The 18,912-nt window shown below is 46.4% G+C and overlaps 1 protein-coding gene across 6 annotated transcripts in view; it reads right to left on the bottom strand.

Moving 5' to 3' along the window:
* The window catches only part of pcloa (piccolo presynaptic cytomatrix protein a), a 31,580-nt gene extending 15,732 nt beyond the window's left edge, over positions 1 to 15,848 (bottom strand). For 4 of the 6 annotated variants that reach the window (XM_088988828.1, XM_088988830.1, XM_088988829.1 and 1 more), the window contains exons 1-6: positions 14,206 to 14,657; positions 11,846 to 13,013; positions 10,743 to 11,768; positions 8,175 to 8,354; positions 2,260 to 6,244; positions 465 to 1,969 (exon numbers count right to left, since the gene is read on the bottom strand). In XM_088988828.1, coding sequence (XP_088844954.1) covers positions 465 to 1,969; positions 2,260 to 6,244; positions 8,175 to 8,354; positions 10,743 to 11,768; positions 11,846 to 13,013; positions 14,206 to 14,420 — 8,079 coding nt within the window. In that variant the 5' untranslated portion in view covers positions 14,421 to 14,657. Of the gene's footprint in view, positions 1 to 464; positions 1,970 to 2,259; positions 6,245 to 6,389; positions 8,141 to 8,174; positions 8,355 to 10,742; positions 11,769 to 11,845; positions 13,014 to 14,205; positions 14,658 to 15,717 lie in introns of those variants that run through there. The other 2 variants (XM_088988831.1, XM_088988833.1) reach the window with 2 other exon arrangements.
* Positions 15,849 to 18,912: the final 3,064 nt, after the last annotated feature.

The following is an 18,912-nucleotide window of genomic DNA, read 5'->3' as shown; positions in this document are numbered from 1 at the left end:
ACTGAACACCCTGGTGCTTTCTCCTATCTTTGTGACTGTTTTATATCCCTGTATATGATAGTTGTCAATGTTAAGCGCTTTGTTACAGCTTCAGTTGTTGTTGAAGCGCTATATGTATTGTATATCATAGAACAGTTTAGATGTGAATGCACTCTGTAGACCAAAAGAAAAGAGAAAAGCAGTAATTTATTCACATGGTGGATTTCACTGCTGAATATATTCATGCAAGATCAGCATATTCTTTTCACACAGCGTATATTTTGAGATATATGCCAGTGAGTTACCCAAGCACAGACTTGGCTTTCAATCCAGATCCAACCCAGGGGCAAAATGGCTCCAAAAGACAAAATGGTCGATTAAAATCAAGGCTATAGCATCAATGCATATAGCAAAAGGTCTGGTTTGGAACGTTTGAGGAACTATCACGCCTGGTTATAGGAAGAATGAATAGGAGGTGTACTCACAGTATCGCTACACTGTGTGCCAAATGTTGCCCTTTCTTCTCCACTTGGACTCATGGATTTGGGGTCAGACATGGATCTCTGCATCTTTGTTCCCCTTGGACTTACCGGATCCGGGCTTCCCCTGAGCTTTTGAGGGCTTTTATCACCTAGTGATTTATCGTAAGATACAAATTCAAGTGATTTGCTTGGGGAAATACAGGGCGATAAGGGGGAATATAGCGTGTTGGGAGATTTAGAGGGTGCTTGAAGTGTGGAGGGCTCAGCCTTGAGGTGGGGAGACAGGCCAATCTCCAAGGGACGTTTGTTCGGCGAGGTTCTTTCAGAGTCAGACAGCTCCATTCTCGTGTCCATCCTGATGTTTCCATCTGTATCCGTCTGGATTGAAATCTCAGTATGCGCTTGGAGAGACATGTCTGCGTGCCCTCCCCTGTCCCCCCGTGCTGTCCGTGGACGATTCTGTCGGCTTCTCTGAGCCTCCCACTCCTCCTGGTCTTCATCGTCTGTCTGGACACAACTGTCGACGCTCTTTTTGACGTTTTTCTTCTTCCTCCCTGTTGCGTAAGCTTTGCTGAGCGTCTCGTCCTCGTCATCGGTTTGGCAGCCACTGTCCGTGATCTTCCGAGATAGCACGGTGCCATCGGGGCCCAAGACGACGGCCTCCTGGACACCGTTCCCGATCATCTCCCCACCTGGATACATCTGACGAAGCTTTTGCTCTTCCAGTTGCATGCGAAGTTGCTCTTGGAGTCTCTGAATTTGCTCGAGTTGCTGCTGTTGCTGAGCGTAAGTTTCCTTTTGCATCATGAGGTGAGCTTGCCTTTCCTCTTCCTGCTGGGTCAAAATTTGCTGCTTCATGACTTGGAGCTCTTCCAATTCCTTCTGTACCAGCAGCTGTTCTTGCTCTCGAAAACGTTGAATCTCCTGACGCTCCCATTCTAGCTCTTCAGCCAGGCGCTGCTGCTTGAGTTTTTCCATTTCGAGCCTTTCACGCTCCGCCTGATACTGGCCGTCGCCCGGGACCATGGGTGACGAAAGAGCCTCCAGGGAGGCGGCTATCGCCTCAAGGGATTCATCTGTGTAGTCGAGGGATAGAGAGGTAGTCACCGTGGTGACAGCACGACCAGAAACATCCTCTTTGGTTATCTCCAAGTTGAGAGGCATGTCGCCTTGGTCATCTGCCGTTGTAATCGAGACCGTAGACAGGAAACTGTGCGACCGTGTCAGTGGCAAATTCTGGATGTCCGACAATGATGGCATGGTGTCACTAGTATGCATGCTTGACTGAGTGTTGTAGGAAGTACAAAAGATGGATCCGGGTTGGGTGGTTATTGCGTGTGTAGATGGTATAGGTGCGGCAACAGAGGAATAAACGACCCCGTTGGATGACCTCAGTACACTATTTGTACCAAACAGAGTGCCTACACCACTTTTGACTCCTGATTGGGAATAAGTAGGGATTCCCATTCCCGCGTATCCCCCTTTCTTGGAGTAGTCCACGGCATCACCTGTTCAGAACATAAAAAAAAAAACATCAGTTGAGCTATTATGATATGGGCAAAGCATATGCGGTGTGCCATTCCTTACCCAAATTATAAAATGATGGAAAAAGAAGAGGGAAAAAATCCAAAGTATAAACAAGACATACAGCATGCAGGCACAAAAATCACAACAGAAGAAAAACTGAAAAAATATCACCTCCATGCCAAAAAAATAAATAAAAAATGCTAACCATGGATGAGGGGTAGCATTTCAAAATGACATTTCAGTGACAGGTCTGCAATGTCACAGCACTGACCTGCATCGGAAATCTTTGTAGAGGAAAGATCTACAGCACCGTCTGTCGTGCCACTGAAATTATAGCTGTTCTTACTCTTGTAAAAAAACAGGCCAGCTTCAGCCAGGTTGGTGTCCGACATTGAGGGTTTGATACCGCCATATCCCCTCATGCCATAGGACGAGCGATCGTACTGGTAATGGTCATCGCGATATCCAAAACGGTCTTCGGGTAAAAGCGTGGTGGGTTGCTGTGAAGTGCAACTTCCTGCAAACGGCAGCTTGTAAACCACATCGCAGCACACGGCTCTTTTCCCTGCAGTCAGATCTACCGGCTTGCTATCGTCTTCAGCGATGACGGCCGTGATGACTTCTGTCGAAATGGCATCCATGGACACCAGAGTATTGAATGGCTTTGTCGTGGTCAGGTCAACAGCTCCCGCCACAGACGGAGTGCTTGTCGTTAATCCGTTAGCGACACAAGCGGGGACGGTACTGGGCGTCATGGTTACAGGTGTTATTTGGAAAGACCCAACACCTGTGCTCGCCCCAACTGAGAGATTCATGGGGATCTCACCAGAGTGAGCGGGAGGCTGAGAATCCACGGACCGGTACACAATTTGAGAAACGGGTTCAAATGCTTTGTTCTTTGTGAGTTGAAGGGGGATTGAAGATGTTTGAGACGTTTCTAAACTATCACCCCTCTGGACTGTCGCAGAACATGTCACTATGGTGATGCTGTCAGTCAAGATGGAGACGGTGGAGGATTCGGAACTGAGATTTACGACAGATGACTGTACCGCACTGCTCTGCCGACTGACATCGGTTGCTAGTGACTGCCGACCGGAGTCCGCCCCGGCAGACAGATCCACTCCGTTCATGTGTGACGCCGCGTCAGGCTTCACGGTCCTCAGATCCACCACCTCACAAGGCAGGGCCATTTGTCCATTCTGTACAGGCAATTGAGTCTTTGGTTTATCCAATGAAATCGGGATCCCGGTTGCCCTCGGAGTTGGCACAGGCGGCGGCGTCCGCTCATGAACAACAGAGACGGTGGTTCTTTGGACCTCGGTGGTAACCACTTGGGAGATTAGGTTTGGCATCACCACAGGAGGCTGAGCGGAAGCCGAAACGGCTTCGATGATGTGACAAGAGCTTGTAACGTGTTTTTCTGGGCCGCATATCTCTTGATTCTCAATGGATTCTGTCACTCGGGTGTAAGCCAGAGGGACCCTCGTGGTATGAGGTGGCGTTGACTGCTGATATGAAGGTGACTGAGCCTGTGTTGGGTGATAACTTGGGTGTTTAGATTGGTAGGCTGAAGATGCTGGGCCAGTCTCGGAGGGGGCTTGAGTTGAGAGACTGTCCACCGGAGAGCTTGGCTGAGAAGGGAGCGTGATAACCACATACGTATCCCGGTTTCTTGCATATCTAGGAGATGAAGGAGACTTTGGCGAAGGTTGAAAAGACTTGCTCTCAGACGAAGGGCTGAGGTTCAAAGCTACTTCAGTGGACTCCGTGGGAAGTACAGTGGGTCTTGGTGGATACGCAGTATGAGCAGGGGAAGATGGCTGGGAGCACGGTTTTGGCGCAATGGGTGGTTTGACACCATGCCCTTGTCTGTGGGTTTCACCCACTCCGGCAGGTATACAGGGCTTTGGAGGGACAGGAGGCGGAACGTGAGGTTTATATGTTGGCGTGACTGAGTGTTTAGAAAGTGAAGTCGCAGAAACTGTCTCTAGCCTTACTGGTGCGGTAGTAGTCTGGGGTGGGAGTGGAACTGGAGGTTTCCTGGGAAAGACTGTGGGTTTTTGTGCGTTAAGGGGAGGCAACGGTGGCTCGACGGGTCCGTCTGCTTTTTCCTGAGAATTTGCCCTGCGCAAGACATTTGGCTTCGGGGGGATTGGTGGGGCAGTTGAAACAATGCTCGGGGTTCCTTGTGCATACTGCGGGACAGTAGGCAAGATGGTAAAGTTTGCCGTGACAGGAGCAGAGGATATTGAAATTGCACTTGGTAGATCAGTGGTGTCAGTCCGAGATGTCGGGACAGGGGTGTGCGGTTGCTGGTCCGATTGAGATGATGGGGGTGCAACAGCTGAAGCTGATTTAGCGGTTTCTTCCTCCTTTTTAATAATACTTTCTTCGTCAGAGGACAACTCCCCTGAGGAACACTGTGTGACTTTTAGATCCGGGATTGGGTAGAGAGCCCTTTTGGATGAAGTGGTTTCCACTTCGGTGTCATGCAGAGTGGGACTTGCTCTGGGAGTCAATACCTTTTTCATGAGTTCTTCATAAGCACTTTCGGCATCCAACAATGGTTTTCCCTCTTTTCCCAGAGTTACCGTTGTGATTTTGGATAGTGTAGTCTCGGCGGGCTGTAAGACGATTTCGGGGGGTGTACTTTCATTTTTGGGTTGTTTCATGTTTTCGAATTCCTGTTCGAGTTTCATAAATTCCTGTCTTTTCTTGATCATGTCCTCATAAACTTCATCTGGTGATCTCAGCTTCTTGGGCTGGGCAGGAACGCCGATGTTTTCCGTCACCGCCAGATCATCTGCTGAATTTTCTGTGACGGACGTGTAAACATACTCTTCAATAAGCATGCCTCCATAAAGAGCCTCCTTTTCCGGATGAAAGTCAACATCTTCAACCGTTGGAGACTTGGCTCTCAGTATTATTTCCTCGTAAGCTTCATCGGCAGATCTGAGAGGTTTTCTCTGCGATTTGTCAATGTTTTTATTTTCTGTCTGAGAATAGGGGAAACCGGAAATGGGCAATGGATATGATTTCTGCACGGCCGCGATCTTTGCCGCATGGATTTCGAACCCCTCAGGGTCTGAATCGATACTCGGGGAGAAATCGGAGCAGGACGATCGTCTGATCTCTTCCATTTCCGCCTCCTGTCTCAGTTCTTCCGTCGGGGAAGCGTCTTCGATGGGTGAAAGATTGCTTGGGGGCGTCATTGAACGGTCACGCCTTCGCTGGCCGCGAACCTCTTCTTTGTCTCGTTTGGACTTCTTACCAGCTCCCCGCTGTTTTTCCTGCTCCTTGAGCAGCTCCTCTTCTTCCCGCAATTCGTCCTCTTCAGAAGAGTCTTCAATTGTCGGCAATCCAGGTTGTCGGTGTTTGGCTTTCCTGTGCTGCTTACTCTCACTGGAGCGGACATGACCGGGACTACTGCTGTCACTGTCCTCATCCAGCGAGGACAGTGACGTCGGTGAGGTGCCAGGTGTAAAGCTAGATGCATGTAGACTGGATGACCCTTCCCCTTTCGAACGATCATCCGGTGAATCGGTCAGACATTCCATCTCGGGCTCTATGTTAACTTGTGTTACTACCACGGGGCTGCCGGTTGTATTCAGCTCTATCGTTTGAAATTTACGAACGGCACCGCCGCTATGAAGATCCTCTTCTTTGAGCTCCGGTAAATCAACTTTGATGAGTTGAGTTTTATCTTCATCATCATTGGGACTGATAGAGTTTTTCTTGGATAACCGCCTGGCCTTTCCTGAAGCGCTCCTGTCCACGGGCTCAGTTTTCTTCTCTTCCACTCGTTGTCGTTCATCTTGCCTGATCTGGTTCCGAATTTGATTTTCCTCATCGGATGGCGAGGCATCCTCGTTTTCACTCATTTCTATGATCCGTTTGCGGATAAACTCCTCATCATCACCTGACAAGGGGCTCTCTTTTCCAAAGCTTTCGCTACTATCATCTAGCGAATCCCCCCTTATGTCCAGAGGCACCAGGAGCTTTTTCTTTGCATTACTTTTCTTCAAATCCATGTCCTCATCCGAGTAGGGAGAATCGGGAGTAATTGGAAGCACCTCGAGTTTACGTCTGGACTTCAGCGTGTCCGTTTGTTTCTCCTCATCATCCTTCACTTGGGCTTCAAGAATGGGCAGTACCATGCTTTCCAGCTTGGCCAGGTCCGACGGGCTGGTAGGACTGGCTTCCTTGGTGTCTGTTTCTCCGTCGCCAGGCCTTTTTAGGGTCCTTGAGATTTCTACCTGATGGATTGAATAAAGACATGGACGGGGTAAAAAATCAAAACTTCAACGTATATCTCATATCTAGTGTTTTTGCACAATGACACAATACCACAAAGAACAGATGCAGTCTCTCCATAAATTACACTCTAAACGCTACAGTCACCTCTGGTATCGTATCTTCATCCCACTGCTCAGTTGGAGCCTCCCTTTTCTCCATACGGCTAGCATCTTCATCCATATCTGCGGTATGCTCACAAACTACAGCGCGGGGGATTTGGGGTTCTGCTAAAGGGGCTGAAGCTGCTAATACAGACTGGGTATTGTTCAGGGACGTGCTTTTCGTCCCTGCGTCAAACTCCGCAGAGGTGACATTCGCACCAATTGCGCTTACTTCTGAGATGAAAATAGATTCTTGGATGTTGCCTGTGTCAGGTAACGAGCCAGAATCTTTTTTGTTTGCGTCTGTTTCAGTATCGGAGGCGTTTTCCAGATGTATTTTGTCAAGTGGCTCAGCCTGACTGCCCGTTGAATAAGAATCAGATTTGGTGCCCTCAGAGAAGGTTTGATCGTCGACTTGATTCTGAGAGGGCTCTTTGGATTTGACCTTTTCTTGCTCATTAGAATCTGAAACGGTCGTTATGTCAGAAGCATGTTCTTGACACAAAATATCCGGTGGTGGCTGCCGCTCCACTTTTGCGATCACACTTGCAGATTCAACGAGCGCTTGTTCTGTCTCTGTTAAAACCTCGGGGGAAGAGGCTGTTTGAACACGGATCTCGTGAACAGGAGGTGGCTTATCATTTGTTCCCGGGTCTGTCTCTTTAGGCATTACACCAATTTGGCTGTTGCTGAGAGTTTTTTTGCCAATTTCCGATTCTTTTATATCTACCGCACTGCTTTCTTTCTCAATACCGAAACGTTTTGAAGCTAACTTTGTTTCACTCAGAGTTTTTTTCTCTTTTGCTTCCTGATGTTGTTGTTCTTCAATGAGATTTATAGTCACATCTTTCACCTCCAAAACTATCTTTTCACGAGGTACACCTTCAAGATCCGCTTCCTTGTTATCAATCGTTCGCTCTTTGACACGCATCACGTCGGTAGCGTGTTTTGCATTCATGAGCTCAGTGGACTCTTCCTCGATACCTTCCGCAGATGTATTTTCAACAGCTGCAGAGTCATTCGAAGAAATAGGAAGTGAGTTCGTTTCTGGTGCTTTTTCCTCATGTTTCTGTTCTAATCCATCAGCCTGACTTTTCTGCTGAACGGTTGAAGAGCAGCTGATGTCAGAAGGGGGTTCGGTGCATTTTGATGTGGGATGCTGAATCGTGTCATGTTTCGGACTCTCGGTTTCAGATAACGCTAACACATTTTCGATTATTGCGACAGACGGATGAGAAGCATTCTTTTCGTTTGTACTCGCCTCTTCTATCGATTCGATTGAGGCACGTTCAGCCTCAGATTTTAGACTATTATTTGTGAAACTGCTGTCCACGGCTAAAGTCTGTGTTGGTGCTTCTGTTGAATCGACGGGTTTGTTGCCTATTTCGGTATTCTCTGTCAAGGGGGGGATACTCTCTGTGAGATTTTCGTTTCGTTGTCCCTCAACGGAAACCTCATCAAAACCTGTATCAGGAGATAGAACCTCACAGGGTTTCTCTTCTTCAAAAGGCTTTTCCATAATTGCTTCACTGACGGTATCAGTCAGAAGTAGATGCTCATCTCTCGGCAGTGCCGTCACTGGGATTGTATCTTTTGAGCTACTCTGCTGCCGCTGCGCAATTGCCGGGATTCCCTGGCTCTCTTGAATTTCAGCTACTTTGGGAACTCTTCTCTCAGAAATGTCTTGAGAAGGAGCAACAGGTTTGCACATGATGTGTGATTGGCCGGGAATGCTAACGGCTTGTGGTTCATCGCGGTCGTGTAATGGTGATGCAGGTGTAGGCACTACCTTGGTCTCGGGGGCGGACGGGGTTTGATCTGCTGGTGCCGATTCTACTACAATGGGATCGCTATCTACAGCAGCAGGGGTGGGGATGGAAGACGCAGCGGGCGGTGGTTGTTTCGGGGAAGCCGTGTCGTCCAGCTGACTGGCTCTTTGCATCTGACAGTTGAGGCAAAGCCATTCGATCTGTAATGAAAGTGATAGAAACGTTTTAAAGTCACATCTTATCTTTAAAAAAAAATTCAAAGTGGGTCCTTGTAAAAAAACATTGTGGAGCAGCGTTGCGATTTGCCTCAAAGCATATCAGGCCCAAGTTACTGAACATTTTCCTGACTTTTATTTCAAGCTGCGTTATGAGTCACGCCAGCTTGCTTGCAACACTCAGGAAAATGATGAAAACGCAATGCCTTTGGCAGCTGCCTCCGTCATGGAGGCAAGGATGAAACAAAGAAAAAAATATTGGCTTTTAACCTCCAAAGACATTTTCGAGCATCGCACGTGGCTGGCTCTTGACGTCGGCAACCACGGGGAGCTCGTTACGACAGCGGCGACACATATGGGCTTCTGAAAAGAAGCATGACGAGTCATTCATTCTATTTTCCTAGATCATTTTTGTCGGCGTTCCACACGTTCTGAAAGAAAACACGGCAGGGGTTAAGGTCGATGGTGCTTTTTGGATTTTTTTTTACCTGTTTAAATTTAGACTGACGCTGGAACAGCGAGAGATAGATTTTGACTCCTCGCGATGCGATATTTCTCCCATTTCCACCTGAGCGAATGCTGCAGCTCGCGCTGCCCAAAGGTGCGGTCGAAGTGACTCACAGGCTCTTTGAGTCACAAGTCAAGATGGTCGCGATGCACACTGCTGAAGCACGGCACAAGGTGGCCGCCATCCAGACCCAGTCCGACATCCATCCTGCAATCCGTTTTTGATTGTCTCCGAGCTAAGTCGGTCAAGATGCAAGCACAACCTGTTGTGCTAATGAAAACTCGCTAATCTCAAAGCTTCAAACTGCTACATACATTTGTTGTCCAGAAGCGATAATAATAAGAACAATAAATGGTAGGTAGCATGCGCATATTAAAGCCAAGCGTACATAAAAGGACATGGATACGTTTTTTTAAAAAGCCAGCTGACCCAAAATTGCCGGTCCAGCACGCTTTTGTGCCTCGTTTGCGTCCACTGACTATTTTTATACACGCGGGCCTCCGGGGCACGTGAGGCGAGCGCTATGAGGCAGTGTGTGAAGAAATGCAGGGTGGGGGGTGGGGTTGGGGTATTTAATGAAGGTGGCAGATACATGATAACCATACAGCTGGATAGAATCTGGGGCAGAAAAAAGGAACCCAACAGAAAAGAGAAAAAGGATATTTTCATTTTTCTACAACAGGTACTGATGGGGATTACACGTACCTGACTGGAGGATCAAGCCTCCATAGAAATAACAGGATTCCCGTTGGCCTTTAAATCCGTTTAGGACACTGGGATTAAGCCAATAGGCGCCCACGTAGCTCCTACGTGGACCCCCTTTTTCGTTGCTCACGAGCGCCGCGCGGTTACGTTCGTATGTGTGCATAGTTGATGTATTAGAATGCGCGAGGTGTCCCTTCTTTGTGACTCATTTGGAGCAGGAACGCGGCGCCCTAGATGGGGTTAGCAACGTCGCCCGTTAACTCTGACGCGATTAGTTTGCCGGTACCAAAGATGGAGGAACGTGACTTCTGGATCGCTGAAAAACACACACTCTTGTAATTTTTTTGTGATTTTTACACATCAGGATCTAGTATCATATTTGTTTTGTACATAGACGTGAAATGAAATGGTTGTAAATTAGACTTTATAGCTTAAGTTAGCGTTTCAAGCTTAGGTTAGCATTACAGGTTAGCTTTCAAGCTAGTAGTCAAGAGTGTCGCCACATTTCAAAATGAAAACATGTACGATTGCGAATTTGCAACAACAAAAACCCTGTGGTTAATGTTGACATCTGGTGGCCGTTGCCAGCGCTAGCCGCGAAGCGAGTGGCTAGCAAGAGCCGTCGGAAGGACTCATCGCAGTTTAAGAGGTGATAATTACTCTGTGCGCTTTTACAAACAACATCCAATTGTCAAAAGCTAGCAAAATCGCGAATGTGGTTCTGATTTTGGTATTTGGGTATTCGGTGGATTCCGGCCTCTGAAAATATCCAAAAGACAGAGCTCTACTGAAATGTTGGCAACCATTGATCAGTACACAACCCTTGACGGACACCCCCGATACGGACACAGAGAATGGTTGCTATGCAAGAACCAGCTAACGTCAGCAGGTTTTTGGGCGGCATGCTGCAAAAACAACTCAAGTGAAAACCCTTTTTGGCCCGCTTTCCCTCAACATACCAATGCTCCACTGTCGTGTTCCATCTGGTCTTAGCGAGGAAACACAGAATGTGCAAACAGAAGGGGAACGGGTAGAAGGTGTTTAGTTACCATGTCACTGTCCTCTTACTGTAACGCATAAAAATACTTGGTGGCCATAAGCTGGCCTTCGGTCTTCGCTCTGTGGTGTGTTCAAAAAGAGTGTTTGCGGGTGTTTCTTACCTCTCCTAGGTGAGGACTGGGGTTGAATCCACACAGACTGCACACCGTCTTCTTACACTCAGTGCAGAGGCTGTAGTTAGGCGCTTCTGATGTCCCGATGTTTAGTTCCGACTTGCACAAAGGGCAGCTTTCCTTAGTTTTGGATGCTAAGTCCACGCTGAGTTCTCGTTGGACCGACTTGGCCCTTGCTGGTTTTCTGGATTTGGTCGGTGGGGTGTCAGGAGCAGAATCCGAATCAGGAGGAGAGCCCGGACCGGAGAAGGGAGAATCAGGCGGGGAGCCAGGACCGGAGAAGGGAGAATCAGGCGGGGAGCCAGGACCGGAGTCGGCCGGGGAGTCCGGCGGGGAGCCCGGTGGGGAATCGGCTGCTTTCTCTTCCTCAGTGGTGACAAGACTGGTGGCGGAGTTCAGGAGAGACGATCCGAAGCTGAACATCTGTGAGGCGGCAGCGGGAGGCTTTGCCGAGTCTGATAAACCGCCGAATCCTCCGAACAGCTTCCCAGTGACGGATTCTTCCCGCTTTGGAGCCGCCTGCGCCTGAGGCTTAGACGAGTCCATCAAACCACCAAAACCGCTAAACAGTTTTCCAGTGACAGATTCAGTTGCTTGTGAGGAAGCAGCGGCCGGTTTGACTGAATCAGTCAATCCTCCAAAACTGATACCTCCCAACCCGCCAAAAAAGCTAGACTCCTGCTTGGTCTTAGCCGGTGACTGCTGGGGGCTGGCTCTGTGCTGAATGGGTCGGCCGGTCTTGGGATCAATCTTGGGGGAGCCTCCCAAGGAAGAGCCTGGAGAAAGCGGTCCTGGAGAGCTAGCACCTGGGGATTTCTGCCTTGGAGTGGTTGGGGGTGTCAAGCCTTGGTCTGTAGTGCTTTGTTGCTTGATGAGCAGCTTGCTGGGCTTTCCTGAAGCCTGTCTCTGTGGCGAAGGTGGGGCCGAGCCTTCTTTGGGCTTTCTCATAGCTGGGGTGTCCGTGGCCCCCATTGCTCGCTGCATCTGGCAGTTCAGACACAACCATTCTTTACCCTGCGTAGCATAACAGAAACGCTTTAGTTAGAAAACATAGACTCACAGTCTACAATTGTAACAAAATATAATCTTACTGCTGAGTCCGGAGGGCTGAATCCACAAAGGCTGCAGACCTGGTTCTTACACTCAGTGCACTGACTGTAATTTGGCGGGTCCTTAGATCCAGTATTTAACTGAGTGGTCTTACACAGTGGACAGAGTGGCCCTGCAAGATTCGCAGCACCCTGGTGACTCTTCGAAGCATCCCCAGGGTGAGCCCCAGGCCCTGGGGGTCCTTGGTGCTCGGATCCGGGCTTGACAGGTTCTTTTTGCTGCGGAGAACTACTTTGTGTCTGGTTAGCACCTTGACCGTCTCTATGTATCCGCGGTCCTGGTGGGCCTTGAGCTTGTTTCGGTCCCTGCTGTCCAGGTGGACCTTGACCTTGTCTAGGTCCTTGTTGATTTGGTGGACCTTGACCTTGTTTGGGTCCTTGTTGCCCTGGTGGACCTTGACCTTGTCGAGGTCCCTGCTGACCAGGTGGAACTTGACCTTGTCTCTGTCCCTGCTGACCAGGTGGACCTTGACCTTGTCTAGGTCCCTGCTGACCAGGTGGACCATGACCTTGTCTAGGTCCTTGTTGATTTGGTGGACCTTGACCTTGTTTGGGTGCTTGTTGCCCCGGTGGTCCTTGACCTGGTCTAGGTGAGTGTGGCCCAGAAGGTCCTTGTCCTGCCTGCCCGTGGCCTTGCCTGGGAGCCTGTCCAGGAGGTCCCTGAGCTGATTTTTGTCCTGGGCTTGCTTGTCCTTGCCCGGACTTTGGCCCCACTCCAGAAGGGCCTTGTTTTTGAGGTCCCCCTTGTTGTGGCGCCTTCGAACCTGATCCCTGTTGGGGACCCTTGCCGGGTGGCTTTCCTCCCTGATTGGACTCTGGTGTGGCTCCCACATCCTCCTCACCAAAAAGCCCAAACTTGGGAATGTTGACGGAATCACCCATGGAGGAGATGGAGGAGGACACGGAGGAGGTCATGGATGACATGGCACTGAGGGGGTTGGCACCACTGAGGAAACTGGAGCCAAACATGCCGGATGACTTGCTTTCAGATTCTTTGGGCTCCTGCCGGAATAGATTGAGTGACGAGGGACTACGCCCGGTGCTGGGCCTCCGTGATGGACTCTGGTTGAAGGTGTCGACCGTCCGACTCTTACTGAGCCCTCCTGGGCCTCTGCCGGCCCCTTGATGCTGAACACCAGATTCTGACGGTCTGCGCGAGATAGAAATAATTATTTTTTTTCATAAATTAGCTATAAATAATCCTGTCATATTGCCAATGTCTCGTCCAGCAGGGGTGTTTTCATAATAATATATATACATTAACCTAACGGCCATTTCAAAATAAATGTGCATCCTGCCGCTGCCGCCGGCTATCGCTAACCGGTAATTTAACACGACTGAATGACATGAAGCGTACATCACAAAGACGAAGAGGTGTCTTTGTTAGCTCTGAAGCGAGAGGGAACCAATTTCTGTGCACTGTGAGGAGCAAATTGTTTGTGGTATTCATTATGCATCATATCGGGACGACATCCCCGTCGCTGCTTTACTCTCATCACACGAGTACACAATCCACCACTGTGTTCTTTTCAGCACCGTGGACAGGGAGCACCAGACGGATGCTTAAAATTAAGGGAAGTCTGAGGGGGAAGTGACGTTTACGCTGTGCTTCTATTTTTAGTCATATTAATATTGATGCAGCTCCCCGTTGGCGATGTTATAGTTATTTCTCTATTACAGCCAATTAAAAGGCAAGTTTAATGAGGCATTTTAATCCATTTTGTTGGCATTTGCAGCTTCCAAGCTCCTCCCACTTTCGAGCCACACACCTCTTTTTATCTGATCAAATTCATGAGCAGATGACAGTCTAATTGCTAATATTAACGTGGATACAAGCGACCATTTTGTGTTGTCTTTCGTGATAATACGTCGTTTAAATAGAGAAATAATAAGAATGACACATTGTTGTTGTTGATATTTTACCCAGAAGGCTATTGGACGATTTGGCACAAATGCTGGAGGTGTGTCTCCGCCCCCCCCCACCCCCACCTCCACCTCATTTGATTTGACATAAACAGTCCGAATTGTATCGTGTTCAACGGCCTTGCGCAAGAATGCGGTGTCGACGCATAGCAAACGGGACGCACAGTGCATTTCGTCACACGCGCACATAAAAATGGATGAAGAGGCGTTTTCGCGCATTCGTGTGCGCGGATGCTGTTGATTAGCCATGAAAATTGGCTTCAAAAATGACATCGCGCCGAGGTGGATTTACAAAAAGAAAAATGGGCGTGATGTGACTCTTGCCCAGCCATAACACAAAGCGTCCACTCGGTTATTGTGCATATTTTTGTGCATTAAAAAATCAGAACATTGGAAGAAATAGTGATTAGAAGCCCTGCCTTCGTGCGGCCGCGACACCCGCTGGCTGCCTGCCCTGCGCCCTTGACACCGCCGCGGCGAGCTGCTTCCGTTGCTCCTCGCTCAGCTCCGCCAGTTCCACCGGAGCCCCGCCGGGGACCCTCACGAAGCCGCCCGCCCCGTCGGGTGCCAGCCCCTCGGGTAGCCCCTGAAGCGGGCCTTCGCCTCCTCCTTCCAGGCTGGCCTCGTTCCCCATGATACGACCCCTCCCGAGTCGGTCCTGGATCGATGCGCCGCCGCGACCGGAGCCCCGCGGGTTTTAGCTCCGAAATGAGGAGGGAAAACGACCTCGGTACATCCCACAGGTGTTTTATCCGTATTAATGGCTACTTTCCCGACAAAAGCCCCCGTTCCGCTGTCGTTTGATTTCTGCTCTGTAACGCATCTCCGCAGCTTTACCCACCAGTTACCAGTTCTCCGTGACTGGGGGGGTCTTCCGTTACATTCCCCGTACAGACTCCAGTCGCGACATCCGGGTAGTACTCCAAAATAAAACCTGATTTCATGACAATTATTGTTTATTTTACACCACTTCCGGGATATATCGCTTATAGATATTTTAAATTATATAATAGATCAAAAATGTGATAGTATTACGTTTACGATAGCATAAGAAAACCACTTCCGCATTGTTCATGAAAACACTCGTTAACTTGGCAGGCTGGGCCTCTACTGTGCCGTCATTTGACAGGTGAACTTCAGTGGAGCAAAATGTGTTGTTAAAGGGGAATAACGCACACATAACGCGTTGAAATGAGGTCCATAATTGTTTGAGGGTGTCACATATTGGACAGTGCGGTAAAATAATCCATGTGCAATCAATATAATGTCTCGTGTGTGTGTGTGCAAAGAGCAGATCTCATCATAAGAAGTGCAATAAAGCAAAATAGCAAGCTGTATTTTAAATAATAATCCAGTGCCTTGGCTTGTTTCTTTGCCAATAAGAGGGCATGCAATTGACTACACCAGCGCTCCATAAAAGAAACATATATTCATATGCGGCACTATTGCTGCGAATGAGATCTCTCTAATAAAATGTCCAAAGATCCTAGAATATGCTGAAAAATCATATTTTACACCCAGAGAGGTTTACAGCACGACACGTAAGCTCAACTAAGCGTCAAGCGGATGTGTTGCAACACAACACCCAAGAAAGCCTCATTGGATGCATGCAAGTGTGTGTCTGTGTGCGTTTCTGTGTGTGTGTGTAGCTGCAGGACACATGTGTCCTCCATGGATGAAAACAAAACACTCAAGACCCTCGGAACTTATTGGATGCCGTGCTAGCTTACTAGTGTATGTCGGCGTATAGAGAAAATGTTGTTTCTGTTTTGTGTACGTGTGTGTCCATGTAACTTGACTCTAGTAACCAAATAAACACTGCACACCCTTCATTAAATTTGGATAGCGTGATATACACACACACACACAAAAGGGTTTAAAGTTATCAATTTCTAAACCGACTGTCTTGAAATAAATTTTACGTCACATACCTGAGACTCAGTCCACGTACGTGTCAATATCCTTGCGGCGTCTGCTGGGAGAGTGTGAGAGCGATCCCTGCCACATTCCCGCTGAGCTGCGCTCATCCTGATTAGCGCCTAATTCCGCCCTTGGCGTCGCCGCGCTGTTTCAGTCCCTAAAAATAAAAATGATGTTAGGAGAAGGAAGCGCCTGGTTTAACTTGACTTCAGACAGCAGTAAAGTCAATCGCGGCACGTGATCGGTGACATATACGTGAGGAGGGTGTTGTACTGAGGTGATGCTAATCCTTATTTATTTATGCTTTTTTTACTTGTAAGGACCATCACACGCCTCAAATGTGTTTTTCTGTACACCTGCTGAATTCATTTCAATAGTGAGGGTCAATTTGATACACTATAAAGGTGAAATTAATCTAAATGTGACCATGATATGGTCAACATCTTCATCTTCCTAGTTTGTTTTCAAAATAAAAGTTTTGTAAGCAGTTGCATATATGGATATATGATAAATAAAACTAATAATTCCATATATTTAGCAATAGATACATAAAAATATATGTAATGGAAATTCTATGTTAAAATTTTAAATTAAGTCTAAAAGTAAATAACTATAATAATAAAAACAATGAGGGAAAGAAATGATAATTTAGTTGAAATGTAAATTCACAGAAAATGCAATAAAAATACAATGAAATGCTAAAGATCAAAAAGAATAATTAAAATGAAACTATTTTTTTCTTTTGAAAATGACCATAAAATCCAATTAGAATGACATCAAAATAAACATCATGGAAATTCTATGATAAAAATTTAAATTAAGTGTAAATGTAAATAAAATGTCAAAGTTAAACTTTAATGATGATAATAATAATAATAATAATAATAATAATAATAATAATAATAATAATAATAATAATAAAGTATAAGAAATAATAATAAAACACTTTGGATAAAATATAAAAAGGATATAACATAGTAATTTAGCTAAAATTTAAATTCATAGAAATTGAATAAAAAATGCTAATAAAAATACTGAAAATGTTTTGAAAAATGATCAATAAATTCAATTAGTATGACATAGAAATAAAATATCATTGTTATCATCATCATCATCATCAGTTTTTCCAGACATCAACATTGTTGTCTAGTGTAATTGAATGAACTGTTTGAAAAATACGCGTTAACCGTAACCAAAAGTCATTTGTTGTGTCACCTGTTCACCACTAAGCTTTGAAAAATATGAAACATTTCTCAGAAAATGTCACATGAATACAAAGAAGCTAAGCAGTTTAAAAACCTCCTCCTCCGCCACCACCGTATTGACTCACTGACATAGAATGATTGGCTAACCTTAAAGAAGGGGTGAAAAAATGGAGGAGTGAGTGAAAGACTGAGTGAGAAATAAATTATTCATGCCACCTACCTGTTGCCACCGCTGAGGGTGCGTCATTGCCTAGCAGCCAGGGGCACCCCAGTGGGTTCCGCGGGGGTCGTGATGCCAGTGAGTCACAAACCTGTGAGGGCAAATTGTGATGCTAAAAAGGCTTGGAGGCAAAAACACACTCAATGCATCCCATTTTGCTTCATATTAATTCCAATACACTTGAGGGCAAAGGCATATTTGCAGTCCAATTGCACCCTCTTGTGGTGATGATGTGAAACTACAGCCCAGCATCTTTAATTTCAGCATCAGCAATTTAATTTCTTTTTGTTAACAGGTATTCAGGATATGACTTAACTGTATTCAAATGACATTTAAATGAGAGGGAACTGCTTGATGAAAATATTTAGTCTTGAATAAAATGTAAAATGTCAGCTTTCATCCATCCTCCATCGGTTGCTGTGACATCAGCTGTCAATCACCTAGTGGTCTCCTAATAAGGGACATAATCAAGCATCGAACACAAATCGGATACCTAGAAAGAATTCATATTCAAAAACAAGTGGCGTTGGTGTTTTTAATGCACTCACGTGTTTACTGCCGCACAAGGAACTGACTCACATTGAGTCTAATTTCAAGCGTCGTTGCCATGGCAGCAGGTAGTTTGTTCACAAGTACCACTTGAATCACAGCAGCACAAACCGAACATTAATGAAAGTGCTGTCAGATTGTTTGAAGCTATTGATTCTTTTCCAAATGAATTTTACCACCCCAAAAAATATAGTTTACCTCACTTCGGAAGTTTTTCCTGGCATCGTTAGCATTGACGCTAACGTTAGACTGGACTCTTAATTTCACGTTTGTTGGAGTATTACATGCTTAAAACTACAAATTCCACCGAGGAGGGGGGAAATTGACATTGGGCTCTCGTGGGTGGAGGTACTGTACGTACAAATATTTAGAGAAAAAGACAGTCGCTCCTCGATGTCGTCATTTCACGGGGCCGGCTACAAAAGATGACGTCACGCTATTTACGTTATAAATGTGCTTGTCAGAAGTATCGCTATCACCACAAATATATGATTTATTTTCATAATAATAGTAATAATAATAATAATAATAATAATAATAATAATACATTTCATTTATGAGCCTTTCACAACTTTAAAGGACACGTTAGTCACAGATATGGCAGCCAGACGGAGAAGACGGCTACTAAAGATGACGTCACTTCCCATAACTGGACAATGCGGCACAGTTACATTCAGATAAAGTAAAATTACTCACCATTTGACGACAATGCTTTGTTTTTACAGTCAATTTGTCATATTTTCCATTCATTTTGTAATATAATCAAGTTCAAATCAATGTTACGATTCACGACACTCCGAAGGTAGTAATTACGAAGCCCCGCCCCCTTGCCTCCACCACCTGACAGTCTATGACGTCACGTACACTAATAGCCACTGTATTCGCTGACTGGTGGGAAGTATTGACGCAGCCAATCAACCAAAGCGGTTAACGTTCTTGGTTGAATTCGTGAAACAGACTATAGCTCGGATAATTACAATCCGTGACATATGTCAATGAGATGTCAGAATTGCAAATTTTGAGCAAGAATTCAATAAAACAATCAATTCATCCCAATTTAGTGCAGTTGTGCAACGTAGCCAAAAGAGGGCGACATCGCACCGTATTATAATATGTTGGACATTTTTATGAAAATAATCTCAATTTGCCACATATTCCACTTTAAAAAATACACAAACACACACCGAGTAATGAAAATATAACAGATGAATGTGTAGCTGTAGTATAAGAGC

This window comes from Hippocampus bargibanti, linkage group LG22 (assembly GCF_051943395.1).
Source record: "Hippocampus bargibanti isolate YZ-2025 linkage group LG22, ASM5194339v1, whole genome shotgun sequence".
NCBI lineage: Eukaryota > Metazoa > Chordata > Actinopteri > Syngnathiformes > Syngnathidae > Hippocampus > Hippocampus bargibanti.
The sequence above is the reverse complement of the archived record's forward strand: the minus strand, read 5'-3'. Positions and strand labels throughout refer to the sequence as shown.